Source organism: Psammomys obesus, unplaced genomic scaffold (genome assembly GCF_907164565.1).
Source record: "Psammomys obesus unplaced genomic scaffold, mPsaObe1.curated_primary_1811, whole genome shotgun sequence".
NCBI lineage: Eukaryota > Metazoa > Chordata > Mammalia > Rodentia > Muridae > Psammomys > Psammomys obesus.
This window is the reverse complement of record NW_026596051.1, coordinates 13,303,931-13,320,514: the sequence shown is the minus strand read 5'-3', so window position 1 is coordinate 13,320,514 and position 16,584 is coordinate 13,303,931. Positions and strand designations below refer to the sequence as shown.

Genomic DNA, 16,584 nt, shown 5'->3' with positions numbered 1-16,584 from the left:
ATATATATATATATATATATATATATATATATATATATATATATATAACTAAATATAATCTACTCAGCCTATATAATGTTGTTCGTATTTATGACTTTAGGGCTGACCATTTGGTATTGGGTAACCCAACTGGTGTGCTCTTTCCCTGAGGAAAACTATTTCCCCTGCTTTCCTCAGTTGCCAGTGGCTCTTTGTGCAGAGCTGAGGCCTCATGGGCTTTTCTCCATCACTTGGACTTGTCGGTTGGTCCATTGTCCTTGTTGAGTCCACATTTGGGCAGTCATGTTGGTGAGACTTCATAGATGTGCCTTGTTTATGTTTATATACGTTTGCCTGCTTGTCCTTCAGTGTACCGTATGACTGCGGTGCAGGTGGAGACCAGAAGAGGGAGCTCAGTCTTCTGGAGCTGGAGTTACCGGTGGTTGTGAGCCTGTTGTGACAGGTGTGGATGCTGGAAATGGAGCTGGTTTCTCCGCAAAAGCCTCGGGTGCTCTGAACTGCTGAGCTTCCTCTCTAGCCTCTAATTTGTTGTTGTTTGTTTGGGGTTTGTTGTTGTTTTTTTGTTATTGTTGTTTCATTTTCTGAGACAGGGTTTCTCTGTGTAGTCCTAGCTGTCCTGGACTCACTTTGTATAGTTTGATGTTTTTAGCATTCTTGTTTGAGATGTATTTGGGATGGGGAAAGGCATGTTTTCTGTAGGAAATTTTGGATTTATCAGCTGTGTTGAAATTTTTTGACTCTTGCCAGAAGGAACCCAAACTAGATTCCAGGTGAGGGGATCCCCCACTTTCCACGTCCCTTCAGTTTTTTGGGTTTTGTTTTGTTTTGTTTTTTTAATCCTGCTTCATCCTTGGCACTCAAACGTTTTTTTCTTTCTTTCTTTTCTTTCTTTCTTTCTTTCTTTCTTTCTTTCTTTCTTTCTTTCTTTCTTTCTTTCTTTTTTGTTTTTTTGAGACAGGGTTTCTCTGTGTAGCCTTGGCTGTCCTGGACTCACTTTGTAGACCAGGCTGGACTTGAACTCATAGAGGTTTGCCCGCCTCTGCCTCCCTGAGTGCTCAGATTTCAGGCATGCACTACCATGTCTGGCTCAGAAGTTTTCTTAATATGTTAAAAGATATCCATGGAAATCCCACAGAGAGCAGCAAATTCTAGGTAAAAGAATGGAAGTCTTTCTCCTATAACTAGGAACAAGGCAAGCATCCCACTTCAGCACTGCTGCTCAGTTTTGTATGGGCCCTATAGTCATAACAATTAAGTAAGAGGCAGGAACAGAAGGCACCAAAACTGAAACAGAAAAAAATAAAACTTTTTCTACACACAGATAATATAATTCTATATATAGAAATTTGGGGGGTTGGGGATTTAGCTCAGTGGTAGAGCACTTGCCTAGCAAGTGAAGGCCCTGGGTTCGGTCCTCTGCTCTGGAAGAAAAAAAAGACAGAAATTTCAGAAACTCAAAAAAAAAAAAAAAAAAAAAACCCTGCTAAAAACAATACATTCAGTTTCAATGCACACATTATATCCCCCCCCCCCCATACACTAGTAAGATCAACCCAAAAGGAAAATTAAGGGAGCTTAGAGCTTCCACTTATAAGTGTATTGAAAAGAGTAAACTGTCTTGGGGTAAAGCACTTTTACATATCTGGGTCTGATGGCACAGGTCTTTAAATCTAGCCCTTGGGAGGCAGAGTAGGCAGAGAAAGGTGAATCTCTATGAGTCTAAGATTGGCCTACTTTTCTTAGTGAGTTTCAGGCCACCAGGGGCTACACAATCAGACCTTACTTCAAAAAAATAAAAATAAAAAATAAAAAAAGAAAGAAAAGGAGGGTAGGTTGAGCCAGGTGGTGGTGGCACTCAGGGAGGCAGAGGCAAGTGGACCTTTGTGAGTTTGAGACCAACCTAGTCTACAAATTGAGTTCTACGACAATCAAAGCTACACAGAAAAAACCCTGTCTCAAAAAACACAAAACCAAAGTTTGCTGTGGTGCTAACTGAACCCACTGCTTACTGCATGTTAGGAAAATCAAGTATTCTATCACAGAATCATATCACAACTCTGTTAAAAATAAACTTAACAAAGGATGTAAAAGACTTATAAAATAAAAACTGTAAAACACTGCTGAAAAAACATTAAAGAAATCCTAAAGGGGGGGGGGAGGGATGAAAAAATATGCTGAATTCTTAGACTGGAAAATTCTCCGGTGCTGAGGTGTCAATACTACCCAGAGCCATCTATAGAGTCACCCTTGTCCCCATCAAACTGTCTTTTGAGAAGTAGGAAATCCAATCCTCAAATTCATACAAATTGCGAGAGGCTTTGGGTAACATGCAGAGTGCCAAGTCCACTCAGTGAGACAAAGAATCATTTTCTCAACAAATGGCATGGAGATATCTGGAGTTCCATATGCAAAAGAATGGCGTTGGAGCTTGCTGCATACCTTACAGAAAAATTAACTCAAAATGAGTATAACTTGTTTGTGGTGTTGAGTGCCTGTAGTCTCAGCTAATCAAAAGGCTGAGGCAGGAGAATAACCTGATGTCTGCAGTTTGAAGCCAGTCTGAGAGAGACTGAAATTTTGTCTCAAAAAACAAAGCAAACAGACTATCTAAATATGAGCTAAAATGACAAAACTCTTAGGAAAAAAAACACAATAATAAATCTGCATGACTTTTGATTTGTCAATGAATTCTTAGATATTAGATGAGCAACATTTAAAAAGTTAGTATTTTTTTTTTCTCTGCTGCCCTACACCTCAGAGGTTGAGACCTGTCAGCCCCAGCTGACAGACATGTGATACATGGCCTCTTGCCTGTTGGCTGCCCTTACGGGCAGCTTCTCTCCCAGGGCCAAATATATCAAATATATATCAAAGATACTAGACAGCCTGAGCAACAAGGTCATTAGTGAATGAATGGAATGGAAAAAACACTGGAGATGTCATCGCCGAGGGTGTTGGCAAGCTTGCCAGGATGCCTTGCAGGTGGGCTGTAGCTGTTTCTGCTACTCCTCGATCCACAATTCCTGCAGCTGGCTCTATTCATCTGTATCTGTGTCCCTGTCCATCTGTTCATCCCCATCCCTCCCCTGCCCTACACCTGCTTCAGCAGGGAAGAAAGACTAAAAGGAAGAGTCAGATGATGGCATGGGATTTGGCTTTTTTATTAAATTCCTGTTCTCCTGGAAATAAAACCTTTTATGTAAAAAGAAACTTAAAAAAATTTAACTTTGGTTCATTTCTGTGGGTAGCAATAAACATGGAAAGAGGAAGTTCAAGGAGCTGAGTACTTCTTGCACATGCCTAACCGTACCTAGTTTTTTACTGTGACTCTTTAGGACTCCAGTAGTTTGTATCTCAGTCAAGAACGAAGTCTTTGGAGAAAATCATATCCTTATGAACAGGTGTGGAAGAATGCTCTTGCAGGTGAAGAACCTGGGCAGATGAGATGGTTGTGCCACCTCCTGAGACAGCACCTACAACTTTGTTCCTATGGCCATTGCACAGGGACAGTTGCCAAGATGACCCGTTCAGATTCCGAAGGCAGAGGAGATTTCCACTGGCTACAGTCAAATAGTTCTGCCATCTCTTGTCAAGTTCTAACTGCCCAGTGGCTTTTTCAGTGTCAGAAGAAGTCTACCAAGAAGTCCAGAAACTTTTTCTGGGTGTGGGTTGTGCTAGTTAGGTTTTTTTCTTTGTTTGTTTTGTTTTGTTTTTCTACTTGACACAGGCTAGAATCATTCTGGGAGAAGGAACCTCAACTGAGGAAATGCCTCCTTCAGATTGGCCTATAGGGCATTTTCTTGATTACTGATTGATATAGGAGGACTCTGGTCACTGTAGGTGAAGGAACTGAGGATGGCAAGGGTAGCTCCATTTTGCTTCTTAGACTCTGTCTTAAGTTGCCTGACCTTGGAATGACTTGATCCCCACCTTTGGGTTCTGAGAAGGGCCACATGCCCTTCCACCTTGCAGGTTGTCGTGGATACAACAGAATTCGTAAATAAATAGATAACTATAATCAGGCCTCCACCCCACAGGTTGTCAGGTTGTCATAAATGCCACAGATTGTGTTAGCGAGTCCTCCACTCCACCAAGCAGGCTATCGTACAGATATCTTAGATATCTGTCGGTTTGGCCAGGAGGCTTGGAACAATTAGCCTAAAGGTCACCTCAATTGCTGAACCCCCACCCAAAACATACCCTTCCCTGTAATGCCAAGGCTTGGAATTCCCCGCTTGCCATTTTTCCCTTTAAAAACTCTGCCTCCCTGAGACTTGGGGTCTCACTTTCTAATCTGCTATGTCAGGGAAGATTGGCAGCCTGAGCTTAAGCTTGAATAGAGATCCTCATGTGATTTGCAATGGACTCGATTCCTAGTGTCTTTTGGGGTCTTTCAAGTCAGGCACAACATGGGCAGTGCCACGCCTGAGCAGGTTGTCCTGGATTTATAAGAAAGCAGGCTGAGAACACCTTGGAGAACAAGCCAGTAAAGTGTCCATCTATGGTCTGCAGTTCAGTTTCTACCTCCAGGTTCCTGCCTTGAGGTCCTATTCTGACTTCCCTTCAATAGCTGTAAAATAAAATAAATTCCATACCAGTTTGCTTTCGGTCATGGTGTTTTATAATAGTAATAGAAGGCAAAGTAAGCCAAAGGCTCTCCTTTCTCCCAGACTGACTAAATAAAAAGCTCTAAGAATAGCATGTTAAAAACTAGTCAGGTGTGGTAGTGTATGCCTGCAGTTCCAGCTGCTTGGAAGGTGGGAGGATGGCTTATGTCCAGGAGTTGAAGGACAGCCTAGGTTAAAAAGTAAGACCAGCTCAATTTTAAAAGTCAGAGATGAGAGGATCAGGAGTTCAAAGAGTTTGAGCTACATATATAGCAAGACCTTGCCTCCAATAAACAAGTAAATAAAACCACAACCCCTTTCTGTACTGAGAATTTTTTTTTTTTTGAAAACACAGAAATGTTATGCGTATATGTTTTTGTTTTAATCCCAGGTGTTTTAATCCCAGGTATGGGGCAGCTTCAGATTGTCCACAGCAACTGGCTATGATTTGTCTCATGCTCTGGCAGAGGTGTGATTTTGCAACCTGTAGATAGTTTCTGCAAGTGTTATGGCATTTCAAATACTGGGAGCTCTTAAGAGGGTATATGAAGCCCCAAGAGCGGCTGCAGCAGCTGTTGCTCTTTTTTCTGCGGCTGGTTTCTGTTGCTGGCTGTTGTTGTTTTGTGCTTTGTCAAGTGGTTGTAGGCAAAGAGAAGATTAACCCTGCCCCAAGGAACTCAAAGCTCCTAAACAGCAGGAAGTAGTCTAAAGATAATGATGCCCCCTTCCCCTCTGTCCTTCTTTCTCTCCTACCTACCGTTGGGGTTTGGAAGGGTGGAATGGGAGTGGAGGACCATTTCCATTAAAGAACCCAATAAATAGCCAAAAAGTCTGGCTATACCCTACTTTTATTTTTCAAAGAAAGCTATCAAGAAAATGAAAACATAAAGAATGGGAGCAGGGATATTTGTAAATCACATAGCTGGCAGGTGTAAATATGAAAAGCATGTAAATAGCTCCTACAACTCAACAAAAAAGGGCAACAACCAAAAAGTTTAAATATAGACAAGAGCCTGGAATAGAATATATACAAATAATAATAAAATACTTGAAAAGATACTCGGTAATGCTAACTTTCAGAAAGCACATATGTCTGTGTGTATATTTGTGTGTGTGTGTGCAGTGGAACCAGTACTCACTGACTGGCTAGACTGGCTGACTAGTGAGCTCTCTGGTCTCAGCCTTTGTAATACTAGCGACCACACCCAGTTTTTTATGTCGGTGCTGAATATCTGAACTCAGGTCCTCCTGTTTGTGCAGCAAGCGCTTTACCAAGTGGGCCACCTCCCCTAGTACTACCTACCAGTATCAGCCATTTGAAACACTCTACCCTGAGTAAACTAAACAATGATCCCAGCTGATTGTCCTGACTGGAACAGAGGTAGCCGGGGATGTTTGAAATAGTGTGTACCAGATGCTTTCCCATCATTTAGCGAACTCTAAATGATCCTACAACCATTTCCATGTAGATCAGAGGAAGAGCATTTGCCATGGTGGCTCAGTAAAAGTACTGCTGTGATGGTGCTAGGGAGACGATGCTGAAAGGTTCAAAATACAAACTCACTGTTTGGTGCTAAGAGGCATGCTGGGCTTGCAAAAACGCCCCCTGTGTGGTTTAAGCAGGATGCCCAGGCTCCTGAGGCTTCTGGGAGATGCTGTCTCGTGCTGCTTCCCCGGTGTTGCAACAGCAGGCCCAGTTTTGTTTTGTTTTGTTTTCTGGACAGGGTTTCTCTGTGTAGCCCTGGCTGTCCTGGAACTCGCTCTGCAGATCAGGCTGGGCTCAAACTCAGAGATGTGCCTGCCTGTGCCTCCGGAAGTGCTGGGACAAAAGGTGTGCACACCAATGCCTGGCTCTGACTGAACACTTTTACGGGGGAAGCATTTCACGCCGGTGGAGTGTGTCCGGTTAAATAGTGGTATTCCGTCTGGTCAGCAGACACTGGAGCCAGATGATCCGGGGCATCTTAAAGCACAGCTTCCTACCGGAATACTGGCTGGAACACCCAAGTTACACGGTGCTATACAATAGAGCTCACTAACTAATCTTCAACAAAGACCGCTGCAAAACGAGTGTTCAACAATGCGGAACTTGCTCTTCAAATGACTTGGTGCGGTGATCAGCTTGTTTTGGATCCAAAGCCCGTGGGCCTCAACGTCGCAACGCTCCTCTTCGGCCCGTCAAACGCTGCAATTAGCAGAGTGCGGCACACGCCCTGACTTTACTAGATTCTTAACAGGCTTTGGAAGCTTCTCACGCGTAGCTGCTAATGACAATCACAAGCCCAGGGAGCAACAGGGCGGCTTCGGCCAGCTGCAAGCTTCTGCATTGGCGCGAAGCCGCCGTGACCGAAACGCAACTCTGTGACGTCATGCCACGCCCACCGCCCGTCGCACAGGCCTCTCCTCTGGGGCTGGGCTACGCGCTGACGCCACACGCCGGGGCGGGGCCGAGAGTTTGGAGCCCGGAGTGGGGTGTCGGCGCCTCACTCGGGTGGAGCCGAACCGGAGACAGGTAACCTTGGGCGGCGGACGGGCTCAGCCTGGGAGGCCCGGCGCTTGACACCCGGAGCTCGCGGCCGAGGGCGAAGCCTACGTGCCTTTGCAGCCGGGGCGCCCGAGGGACGGGGGTGAAGCCGGACCGAGCCGGGCTGACGGCCCGAGGGCGGCGATGATGGGCGGGGGACGAGGCCTGACGGACGGGCCTTGTGGCCAATGGGGTGGCGGGGTCGGCCGGGCGGGCGGGGATTGGCGGGCGCGGGCGCGCGCCGGGGGTCGCGGGGCCGAGCGCCATTGGCTCCGGCAGCCGAGCCGCGAAGGCGGCGGTCTGGGGTGTCTGTGGCTCGGCGGCCCGGGAGCGCTCCAAGGTCGCCGCGCGTCACGTGGCCCGGCCGCTTCCTCCGGCCCGCGCGTGTTCTTTTGTCCTGCGTGCTCTGGCCCCTGCCGGCCGCCGTCCTCGGGTTCGCCGCGCCCGGTCACGGCGCTGACCTTGGTGCCTGCGGCAGCCCCACCTGCCGGTATGAGGTAGGACAGGCTGCCGGCCGAGGTGACACTCGTTTCCCTAGAAACGCCGTCCACGCACCGCCTTCCTCGCGGGGGGGTGCGGCAGACGTGAGTGACCCGCCGAGTTGATTGGGAAGCCGCTCCTGTGCCCTCACACGAGTTCCCAGACCACGGCCCTTAAAAGCCCACCGAGCAGTGTGCCAGGCTCTGAAATGACAAGGTCGGGAAGGGTGCGTCAGCGCCAGCGTTCAGACAGGAGACCGGAGAGCAGGGCATGGGAGTATCCACAGGGTGAAGGAGCAGGGTGAGGGCTGGGGAAGGGGGATTAAAGGGGATGAGAACGAGAAGCGAAGGGCTAGGCGGGGTGCGCATGCGTAGCCCAACTTCCTGACTGTGGGCTCAGAAAATGGCGGCGTTAATCATCATTGGAGGGTCGAGTTGTCGACCCTTGACGTCAAAAGGTCACTCGGAGAACGCCTCTGCAGGCCCGACGGGGGCGGGGTCAGTGGTGTCAACCAGTTTTCGATTAAGGCTTCTAAGTGCCTAAAGTGTCATCTATATATGCTGAAGCTCTTGCGAATGTGCAGCTCAGCCTCGTGAGCTCTGAGTAGGGGCAAGTAACTAAAAAGAGAAGTTTTTCCAGATTTTCTGTGGATTTCAGTACCCTTGTAGGCCCTTCCTGTGGCTGTGCATCCTGTGACCTGACATTGAGCAGAGGACACGGTTGAAGTTTCCCCGATCTTGTAGCCCTGCCCTTGAAGGTGGACCCGGGTAGATTACTTAGTAGTTGGCATTAGGAGGAGTGGCGCTTTGTCTTTTTCTCTGCTCCTGTCCTTGTCACTTTGCATCACATTTTTTGCAACTTTTTTTAATTTAAAAAGTCATATTTATTTACTTACACACCGTAGTAGATGTCCTAGGACAACTCGTGAGAGTTGTTTCTCTCCTTTACACGGTGTGGGTCCTGGGGCTTGACCTCCGGTGGCCACGTTTGGTGGCACTGATTTATCACGCAGGCCCCTACTTACTTTCTTGCTACGTACATTTAGGCGAGCTTATCTTTTTGATAGATTGACCTTCCATTATTTTACGTCTTTTAGTCTCTGGTAATTGCCTTTTCTCTGCTGTCTGCCTTATCAGGTAGCAGTAGGCATTCTTGGAAATATGGCTAGTATTTACACAAAATATGTGCTTTCAGTCTTACTTTCAGTGTTACTATCTTTGAAGTGGTATTCTTGTAGACAAGCATATACTTTGTTTTATCCACCTGCCTATGCTTCTCATAATATGTTAGGATTTATAGTGATATGTTAAAATTTAAGTCTTCTTATTTTCTTCGAATTTTATTTCTCTGCTTTCTTTGTGCTGGCCTCCTTTGGGTTATTTTAACATATATACATACAGCCTAGGCTGGCCTTGAATCCATCGTTATCCTCCTGCCTCAGCCTACTAAATGCTGGGATTTGCAGGCATGCCTCACCATAGCTAGCACTGTGTGGGGGTGTGTGGGTATGTGGGTGGGTGAGTGAGAGCACAACTTTAGAAAATCACCTGTCTCCCACCATATGGGTTGTCATACTTGGCAGCAAGGGCCTTTACCAAAGTGCTGAGCTTCCTTGGCAGTTCTTGTTGGGTGATTTCAGATCGACAGTTCTGCTCTTTAGTATTTGAAAACTGTCCGTTTTTCTTGGTTTTCCAGCTTCTGATGAGAAGTATATTGTTTTTAAGTTTTTCTATTCCCTTGAGACAAGATCTCTCGCTGAACCTGGAGCTAGACTGACAGCTAACCACAGTGGTCTTCCTCTCTCTGTCTCCCAGAGCAGTTTTCTTGTCTCTGCTTCTCACTGTACTGGGTTTGTAGATGCACATGGCCACGCCTGGCTTTTTAAGTAGGCTCTAGGGATTTGAACTCCAATCCTATGCTTGCATAGCGAGCACTGTCACCCACTCAAGTGCGCTCCCCAGGCCTTCTTTTTCTTTTAATTTTATTTTCATGGGCCTAATGCATTATTGTAGTAATTCACAAGGTTTTCATATGTTTATGATGTGAGTGCTTGGCTTTAGGGTTTGCCTTTCTTCTTGAATCTGTATGAAGCTTTTTACCAAATTAGGGAATTTTTGTTGTTGTTGTTTTGTTTTTTGAGACAGGATTTCTCTATGTAGCCCTGGCTGTCCTGGAACTTGCTTTGTAGACCAGGCTGACCTGAACTCAAATATCTATCTGCTTCTGCCTTCCAACTGCTGGGATTAAAGGCATGTACTTCCACACCTGCCCCTATCTGATAGTCTTAATAGCTGTGATAAATTGATGTTATTGTAACTGGCTGGCACCGATCTCTCTCTCTCATTCACTCTCTCATTCATTCATTCATTCATTCATTCATTCATTCATTCATTCATTCACTGTTTGTTGGTTTTTGAGGCAGGTCTCACTGTGTATCCCTGGCTGGCCTGGAACTCACAGAGGTAGGTAGGATAAAAGGCATGCACCATCACACCTGGCCCTTAAGTTTCTAAGAAAAATGGAGCAGACTCTTTCTGTCTACTAATGGCAAAGAGTGCTGCCTCATCTCTAAGAAGAAGTTTTTGCTACTGTAGTTATGAGTTCCCCACCAAGGATGAGGGATGTGCCCACATTTATGTTCCTAGCTGATTGTTGTTGGAGTAGAGGTGGAGATTAAGTCCCTGATTTCATATTTGACATCACTGAGGATGGGATCATGGTGTTTTCTCTGCCCTTTGACTGCAGTAGGACAATTAGTTAAGATTTCCATCTTGCTTCACCTGCCACTATCCTTTAGCTTAAGAGCAGAGGCTTTGCGGCTCCTTTTGTCTATACCTGTTGACATTTCTTAGAGCTTCTCTGCTAATTAATCTGAAGCATATGACACAAGGAGAGTGCTCTGGCTGCTGTGTCTTTTCAGTTTTCAAGATTCAAGTCAGTTTACTTCCTCTGTCTACCTTTTGGAGACTTTTATTTTAATTTAACATTTTTGCTTAGGATTGAATTTAGTAAGAAACAGAAATTCTTTATGTGCTTTAATAAAATGTTGACATGTTTTCTATAAAATATCCCATAATTTTCAATTTTCGCTCTTTTTTTGTTTTGTTTTGGACACGATTCCTCTGTGTAGCCTTGGCTATTCTTGACTGGCTTTGTAGCTGGCCTCGAACTCACAGTGATCCACCTGCCTCTGCCTCGCCCAAGTGCTGGGATTAAAAGCATGCACCACCACACCCAGCTTCAATTTTCAGTCTTTAAGAACATTTATTGTGGTTCTCTTGAGAGGGGGTCTAAGTACGTTAACTCAGTCTGGCCTGGAAATCCTGCGTCAGCCTCTATAGCGCTGGGATTACTGATAGATCGGGGTCATTATGTAACACCTCTTAAAAGAGCCTCCTCACTTGCACTCACCAGTCTGGCTGCTTCGACCTCTGCAGTCTGGTTGCACCTCTGACACTGCAGAGCCACAGCTAGAGAAAGAGCACTGCAGTGTTCGCACTTCGGTAAAGAAGCTTGCTGCGTGCTCTGGCATCGGAAGGGTTTCTGGTTGAAAGCTAAATAATGGAGACACTCTACTAATGTTTTCAAGTTATAGTAATTGTCAGACCACGGTGGCTGATGTTTGCTTGGGACCTTGAATTTCTCAGATACCTTTTTTTGGCCTCTTCTAAGTTGTAATTGTAAGTTGGCCTACTTGTAAATTATACTTCTTCAGTCATAGAAGTACTTGAAATTTACAAAATGTTTTGGTGTTTGTATTATAATTACAAAAAAACAATGAGGGAGAGAGAGTAATTACTGTCTGTCCTCTCTGTTCAAAGAGACTGAACAGGTCAGGTCTAGTACAGAGTGCTTATTTAGCGAGTTGGTGTCATTGATACGTGCACCACTATCAGGAAAGTGCTTACAGGGCAAGCGTGAGGACCTGGCTGTGGTAATACATGCTTGTAATCCTAGGGCCGGGGATGCAGAGGAGTGGATCCCTGGGGCTCTCTGGCCAGCAGGCCTAGTTTATTTGAAAAGTCATTAGGTGACAGGAGCTACCGTGTCTCCAAAAAAGCAGGGTAGCACTTGAGGAAGGACACCAGATCCTGACCTTTGGCCTACACACCCACATGCATACATGTGCATCAGCGCATTTACTTGTATATATACATATTTATACTTAATATATACCTAAGGTTCATAGGTTGTGTCTAAGCAGACAATAATATTTAAGTGTTCCTACCTCAGCCTCCAGAGTGCTTGGATTACAAGTGTGGGTCATTGTGCAACAGCTCTTTAAAGTGCCTTTTCATGACTGCCGGGCTTGGTGGCCCATGCCTTGAATCCTAGCATTCGAGAGGCAGAGGCAGGTGGATGTCTGAGTTCCAGGCCAGCCTGGTGCCTGTGGAGGTTAGAAGAGGAAGTCAGAGTCCCTGGATCTGAAGTTACAGGTGGTTGTAAGTTGCCCTGTGGGTTTTGGGAATCAAACCTGAAGGAGCATTAGAAGTTCTCTTAATCATTGAGCCAGCTCTCTAGCCCCAGTTTACCTCTTAAGTTAAGACTTTGATCGAGGGGCTGGAGAGATGGCTCAGTGGTTAAGAGCACTGGCTGGTCTTCCAGAGGACCTGGGTTCAATTCCTGTGTACCTACATGGCAGCTCAATAATGGTCTGTAATTCCAGTTCCAGGGGCTCCGACACCCTCACAGATATGCATACAGGCGGAACATCAATGTACACATACAAAATAATGAATTGTTAAAAAAAAAAAAAGATCCTTCTATTTTGAATTTTGTAGTGTGTAAAGTTCCACCTCTTTTTCTCTTTGTTCTTATTTCTTTTGTTTTTTTGCTTGTTTGTTTGTTTCTTTCTGAGACCATCTCATTATGTAGCCCTGTAGACCAAGATGGCTTGGAACTCAGTGAGATCCACCTGCTTCTGCCTCCTGAGTCCAGGGAATAAAGGCATAGAGCACCACTCCCCGATGTGTTCTTTTTATAAAAATTTTATGTATGTTTATGTTTTGGTTGCATGTAAATATGTGTATCCCATGCATGCCTAGTGCCGTGGAGGCAGAAGAGGCATTAGATCCCCTGGGCTGGTTACAGACTGTTGTGAGCTGCCATCGCAATACTGGGAATCAAAGCTGGAGCCTTTTTGAGAACCACAAGTGCTCTTAATTGCTGAGTCATCTCTCCAGCCCTAATGTGTTGTTTTTAATGTATTAGGCAAAGCCCCTGGAATTGTGCCTTAAGTTGGAATGAAAATCTCTGGATAACAAGCAGGTATTCTGGTCATTCCTCTGTAGACTGTTGTGCCATTTGGTGAAGAGCAACCTTCTGATGAGTCATTTTAAGGAAGGTTTGAAGCTCTCTAGCTATTTGTTCTGTTGAAGCCAAGCGTTCTCTGGCATTTTATATTTACTTCTCAAGGGGTAACTTACTTGCAGATAAGCACATTAAAATTTTTCTACTTCCCAGAATACTAAGAGCACAGAGGATACTCTGTGGTTTCTGGATATTTTTAAAAATGCAGTTAATGTTAATCCTTAAGCAATCCTTATTGTCTTTTCTTCAGTCATTTCAAACAGTATAGCAATGTGAAGATCCTAAGTCCAATGGCAAAGCTAGTCCCTGGGACTAGTCAGGCATCTTAGGTGATGTGGGTAAGCCAGTTTGACAGTCATACTCTGTCTAGGCTCTGAGTAAGACCTTTGCTGTTGTGAACACTTTTAAGTAGAATACTTTTTTCTGAACAGCTGGGCAAGTTTTATCTCCTTAATGTTATTTTAAAACTTCTCTCTCTCTTTTCTCTTTTAAACAGGTGCTTGTGGAAGGCTTCAGGACAAAATGTTTCATTTAAGGACTTGTGCTGCTAAATTGAGGCCATTGACGGCCTCTCAGACTGTTAAGACATTTTCACAAAACAAATCAGCAGCAATTAGGACGTTTCAACAGATTCGGTGCTATTCTGCACCTGTAGCTGCTGAACCATTTCTTAGTGGGACTAGTTCGAACTATGTGGAGGAAATGTACTGTGCCTGGTTGGAGAACCCCAAAAGTGTACATAAGGTAAGGCTCACAGAGTAGTTCTATGCTGTGAATGTTGGTCAGGTGCTCGCTGGCTGCCAGGTAAGTGAGTGCATCCAGAAGAGTCAGTGGGCAGGCAGGCAGCTGGGACCGTCTGCCATGTCAGCTGCATCAGACTCAGTGTGGCCGCAATGGAGAACACAATCCTCCTGAGTTACATCAAGCAAAGCGCAACACTCTGAGCAAACAATGAAGCGTATGTAGCCCTTCAAGGATAAGAGGAAGTACATGTGTGATCCTTCGAACCTATGAGGAAGCACAAGACTGGCCCTCCAGGATCTCCTTGAAGTTTGCTTTAGGATGAAGCCTCTGAAGAAAAAAATTCTGGGAAAGAATGGGACCTTGAGATGCCCTTTCATCCTGACTGCCCTGGGAGAACACACGTATTTGTGGCATTTTAAATTCATCACATGTATTTTCTGTATAAACAGCTGTTTAGATCCTTGTGTTTTTATTTTTCTCCTGTTTTTGATCTCTCTGTATCATTTACATGGGCACTTTCTTCTTAGACCCTTTTCTTCGATGTTTGCCTGAACCCTTCCTAAGGGTGGCTAGTTCAAACTATGGAAATGTGCTGTGCATGTTTGGAGAATCCCAAAACCACCACAGTGTATCTATCTTCCCTGGGCTAGCCTAGGCATCTTAGTAGTTTCAGAATTGGCTCGTTTTGTTTGTGGTCAGTAACTGTTTATGGGTTTCGATAGGCATTTCTTAGTTTGGGGACGTGGAAGCCAGCTTGATGCAGGGGTTGCAGTTTGGTGTGATGTTAACAGCTCCCCATGTACTCCTTATTTTCTGTGTTTTTGGGAGAATGGAAGGCATGGTACAAAAATGATGTTCATATCTTCAAGGTGCTCAGTCAAGATGTTTATCTTTACGGTGAATTGAGCCTGTTTGCACCACTGAATCACAAAGCCATCTCACCTGAAGGCATCCTTTGTCAATTAACCTATGACTACATGGTTGTTTGGCCTTTTGTTTGCCTTCCTGCCTTTCTTCCTTCCTTTCTTCCTTCCTTTCTTCCTTCCTTCCTTCCTTCCTTCCTTCCTTCCTTCCTTCCTTCCTTCCTTCCTTCCTTCCTTTCTTCCTCTCTCTCCCTCTCCCCCTGTTCCTCTCTCTCCTTCCCCTACTGCACCCGGTATTCCCAGTTTCTCATCCAAGTATTAACCAGGCCCATCTTTGCTTACCTTCAGAGATCTAATAAGATCGGGCACATTCCGAGTGGTATGACCGTAGACTGAGCTTTCTTTCTTAAACATAGAGCTATTTACAAGGCTTACCTTTGCTCTGCTGGTGAAATTATACTGGGAAGCAAACTTTTTATTTTTTTAATGTCTTTGCTTCATAAATCTTCACTGTCTTAGTGACATCTTGTTCTTAATTTCTTGGTCTATACAGTGTCTTGATTGTTCTTTAGATTTTCTGTACCTTTTCTGGCACCTTGAGTTACTCTGGGTAAGTTTACTGTTTGTAGTTGATCCAGCTTACCTGGATCTCAAACACCTAACATCTGAATCACCAGGGACTCCTTTCTCTTTGAGCCTTTGTTAAGATGTCCACACTCTTCTTGATTGTTTTCTTCTCTACTGCATAGGCTAGGACATCTCACTGTGTCCTCCAGGCTTCAAGCATGTTCTGTTACCATCAAATTTACCCCTAGATATTTATTTACCTCTTGACTCTTTCATCCTGGTAAGATGTGGTTTCTTTTCAGAGATCTCTGGGGCATGTCTAGTATTTAAGCACAATGCCTAGAAAGATGTATACTCTGAAAATGGCCCATACTTTGGATTTGTGTTAGATCCTAGAGATTTCTGGTAACAGTAATGTGAACATGTCGGAGTAATGCAGCCCAGAGCTATCAGAGTCAAAAGCTCATCTTATATTAGAACTTAAGTTGTGTTTTGATCCAGACAGCAGCTCCTGAGTAATAGCATCATGAATATGAACAATGAAGTGTACCCTCAGTCAGGGCTGAGTGGGCTATGGGTGACTGCAGTTTTACACCAGACTATCACTGGGCTGTGGCAAAGACCTTTGTATGCAATTCCTCTGTCCATCCTTTATTCCTGCTTTTCTCTCTTTCTCATTTCCTTTCTTTTATTTTTCTCCCTCTCATTTTTAATTTTTTTTCTTTTTTCTCTCTTTCATTTCTATTCCTTTTTCCTTTTATCTCCTGTTTTTCTTTTTTTTTGTCTCTTCCAGAGATAAAATTTAGCATCTTGGCAAACAAACAAACAAGCAACACAACAATAAAACCAAAACTACATGGATGATTTTGTTTTTGTTTTTAAAGCCAAGGTCTGGCCATGTAGTTCAGGCTAACCTGAAATGTGTTACATTGTCCAGGCTGTCCTTGAACTCAAGATACTCTTACTTTTACTTTTCTAGTACTGAATTTGCAGGGCATACTCTGGCATGCCTTTGTTTTCTTTTGTTTTTCCCTTCTTCTCACATGGTTATGGTTATTAGAGAAAGCAGCGTGTGATGAGTAGGGTGAGAGGGTATTAAAGAAAGTTGGTCATGACACCAATCCCTATAGTGGAGCAAGGATACTCAGCCACCGTCTGCTTCAGCCAAAGAGGTAACCATAGAGATTGCTGGTGGTAGGATTGCAGTCTTAGGGTCAATACAAGTGTTCTTGGAAAAGCTGTTGGGAAGAAGAATGATATACATTTAGAAATTGCTCTTTTAATTGAAGATGCGTGCAGGTTAAAGATTCTTGGGACAGACTTTATGCCTGTATCTGTTTCTAGGAGTTTGTGGGTTACCAAAGAGTCAGGCATTGTTCTGCCCTTCTACCTGTGGAGGGAGGAGCAGGAAAGTTGGGCCCACTAGAGATCCTGGCTGTAGTCTGATATGACAATGATCTCTCTCCTGTCTTGTTTACAGCTAGGTAGT

The 16,584-nt window shown here is 44.6% G+C and overlaps 1 protein-coding gene and 1 long non-coding RNA gene across 10 annotated transcripts in view; one reads left to right on the top strand and one right to left on the bottom strand.

Annotated features, from left to right (window-relative positions):
* LOC129689137 (uncharacterized) overlaps positions 1–6,904 on the bottom strand; it is a 17,748-nt gene extending 10,844 nt beyond the window's left edge. For all 3 annotated transcript variants that reach the window (XR_008722039.1, XR_008722038.1, XR_008722040.1), the window contains exon 1: positions 6,172–6,904. This is a non-coding gene — a long non-coding RNA (uncharacterized LOC129689137). The remainder of the gene's footprint in view (positions 1–6,171) is intronic.
* Positions 6,905–7,041: 137 nt separating this feature from the next.
* Positions 7,042–16,584, top strand: part of Ogdh (oxoglutarate dehydrogenase) — a 62,628-nt gene continuing 53,085 nt past the window's right edge. For 3 of the 7 annotated variants that reach the window (XM_055624334.1, XM_055624335.1, XM_055624330.1), the window contains exons 1-2: positions 7,042–7,119; positions 13,418–13,665. In XM_055624334.1, the coding sequence (XP_055480309.1) occupies positions 13,444–13,665 (222 nt within the window). In that variant the 5' untranslated portion in view covers positions 7,042–7,119; positions 13,418–13,443. The other 4 variants (XM_055624332.1, XM_055624333.1, XM_055624331.1 and 1 more) reach the window with 4 other exon arrangements.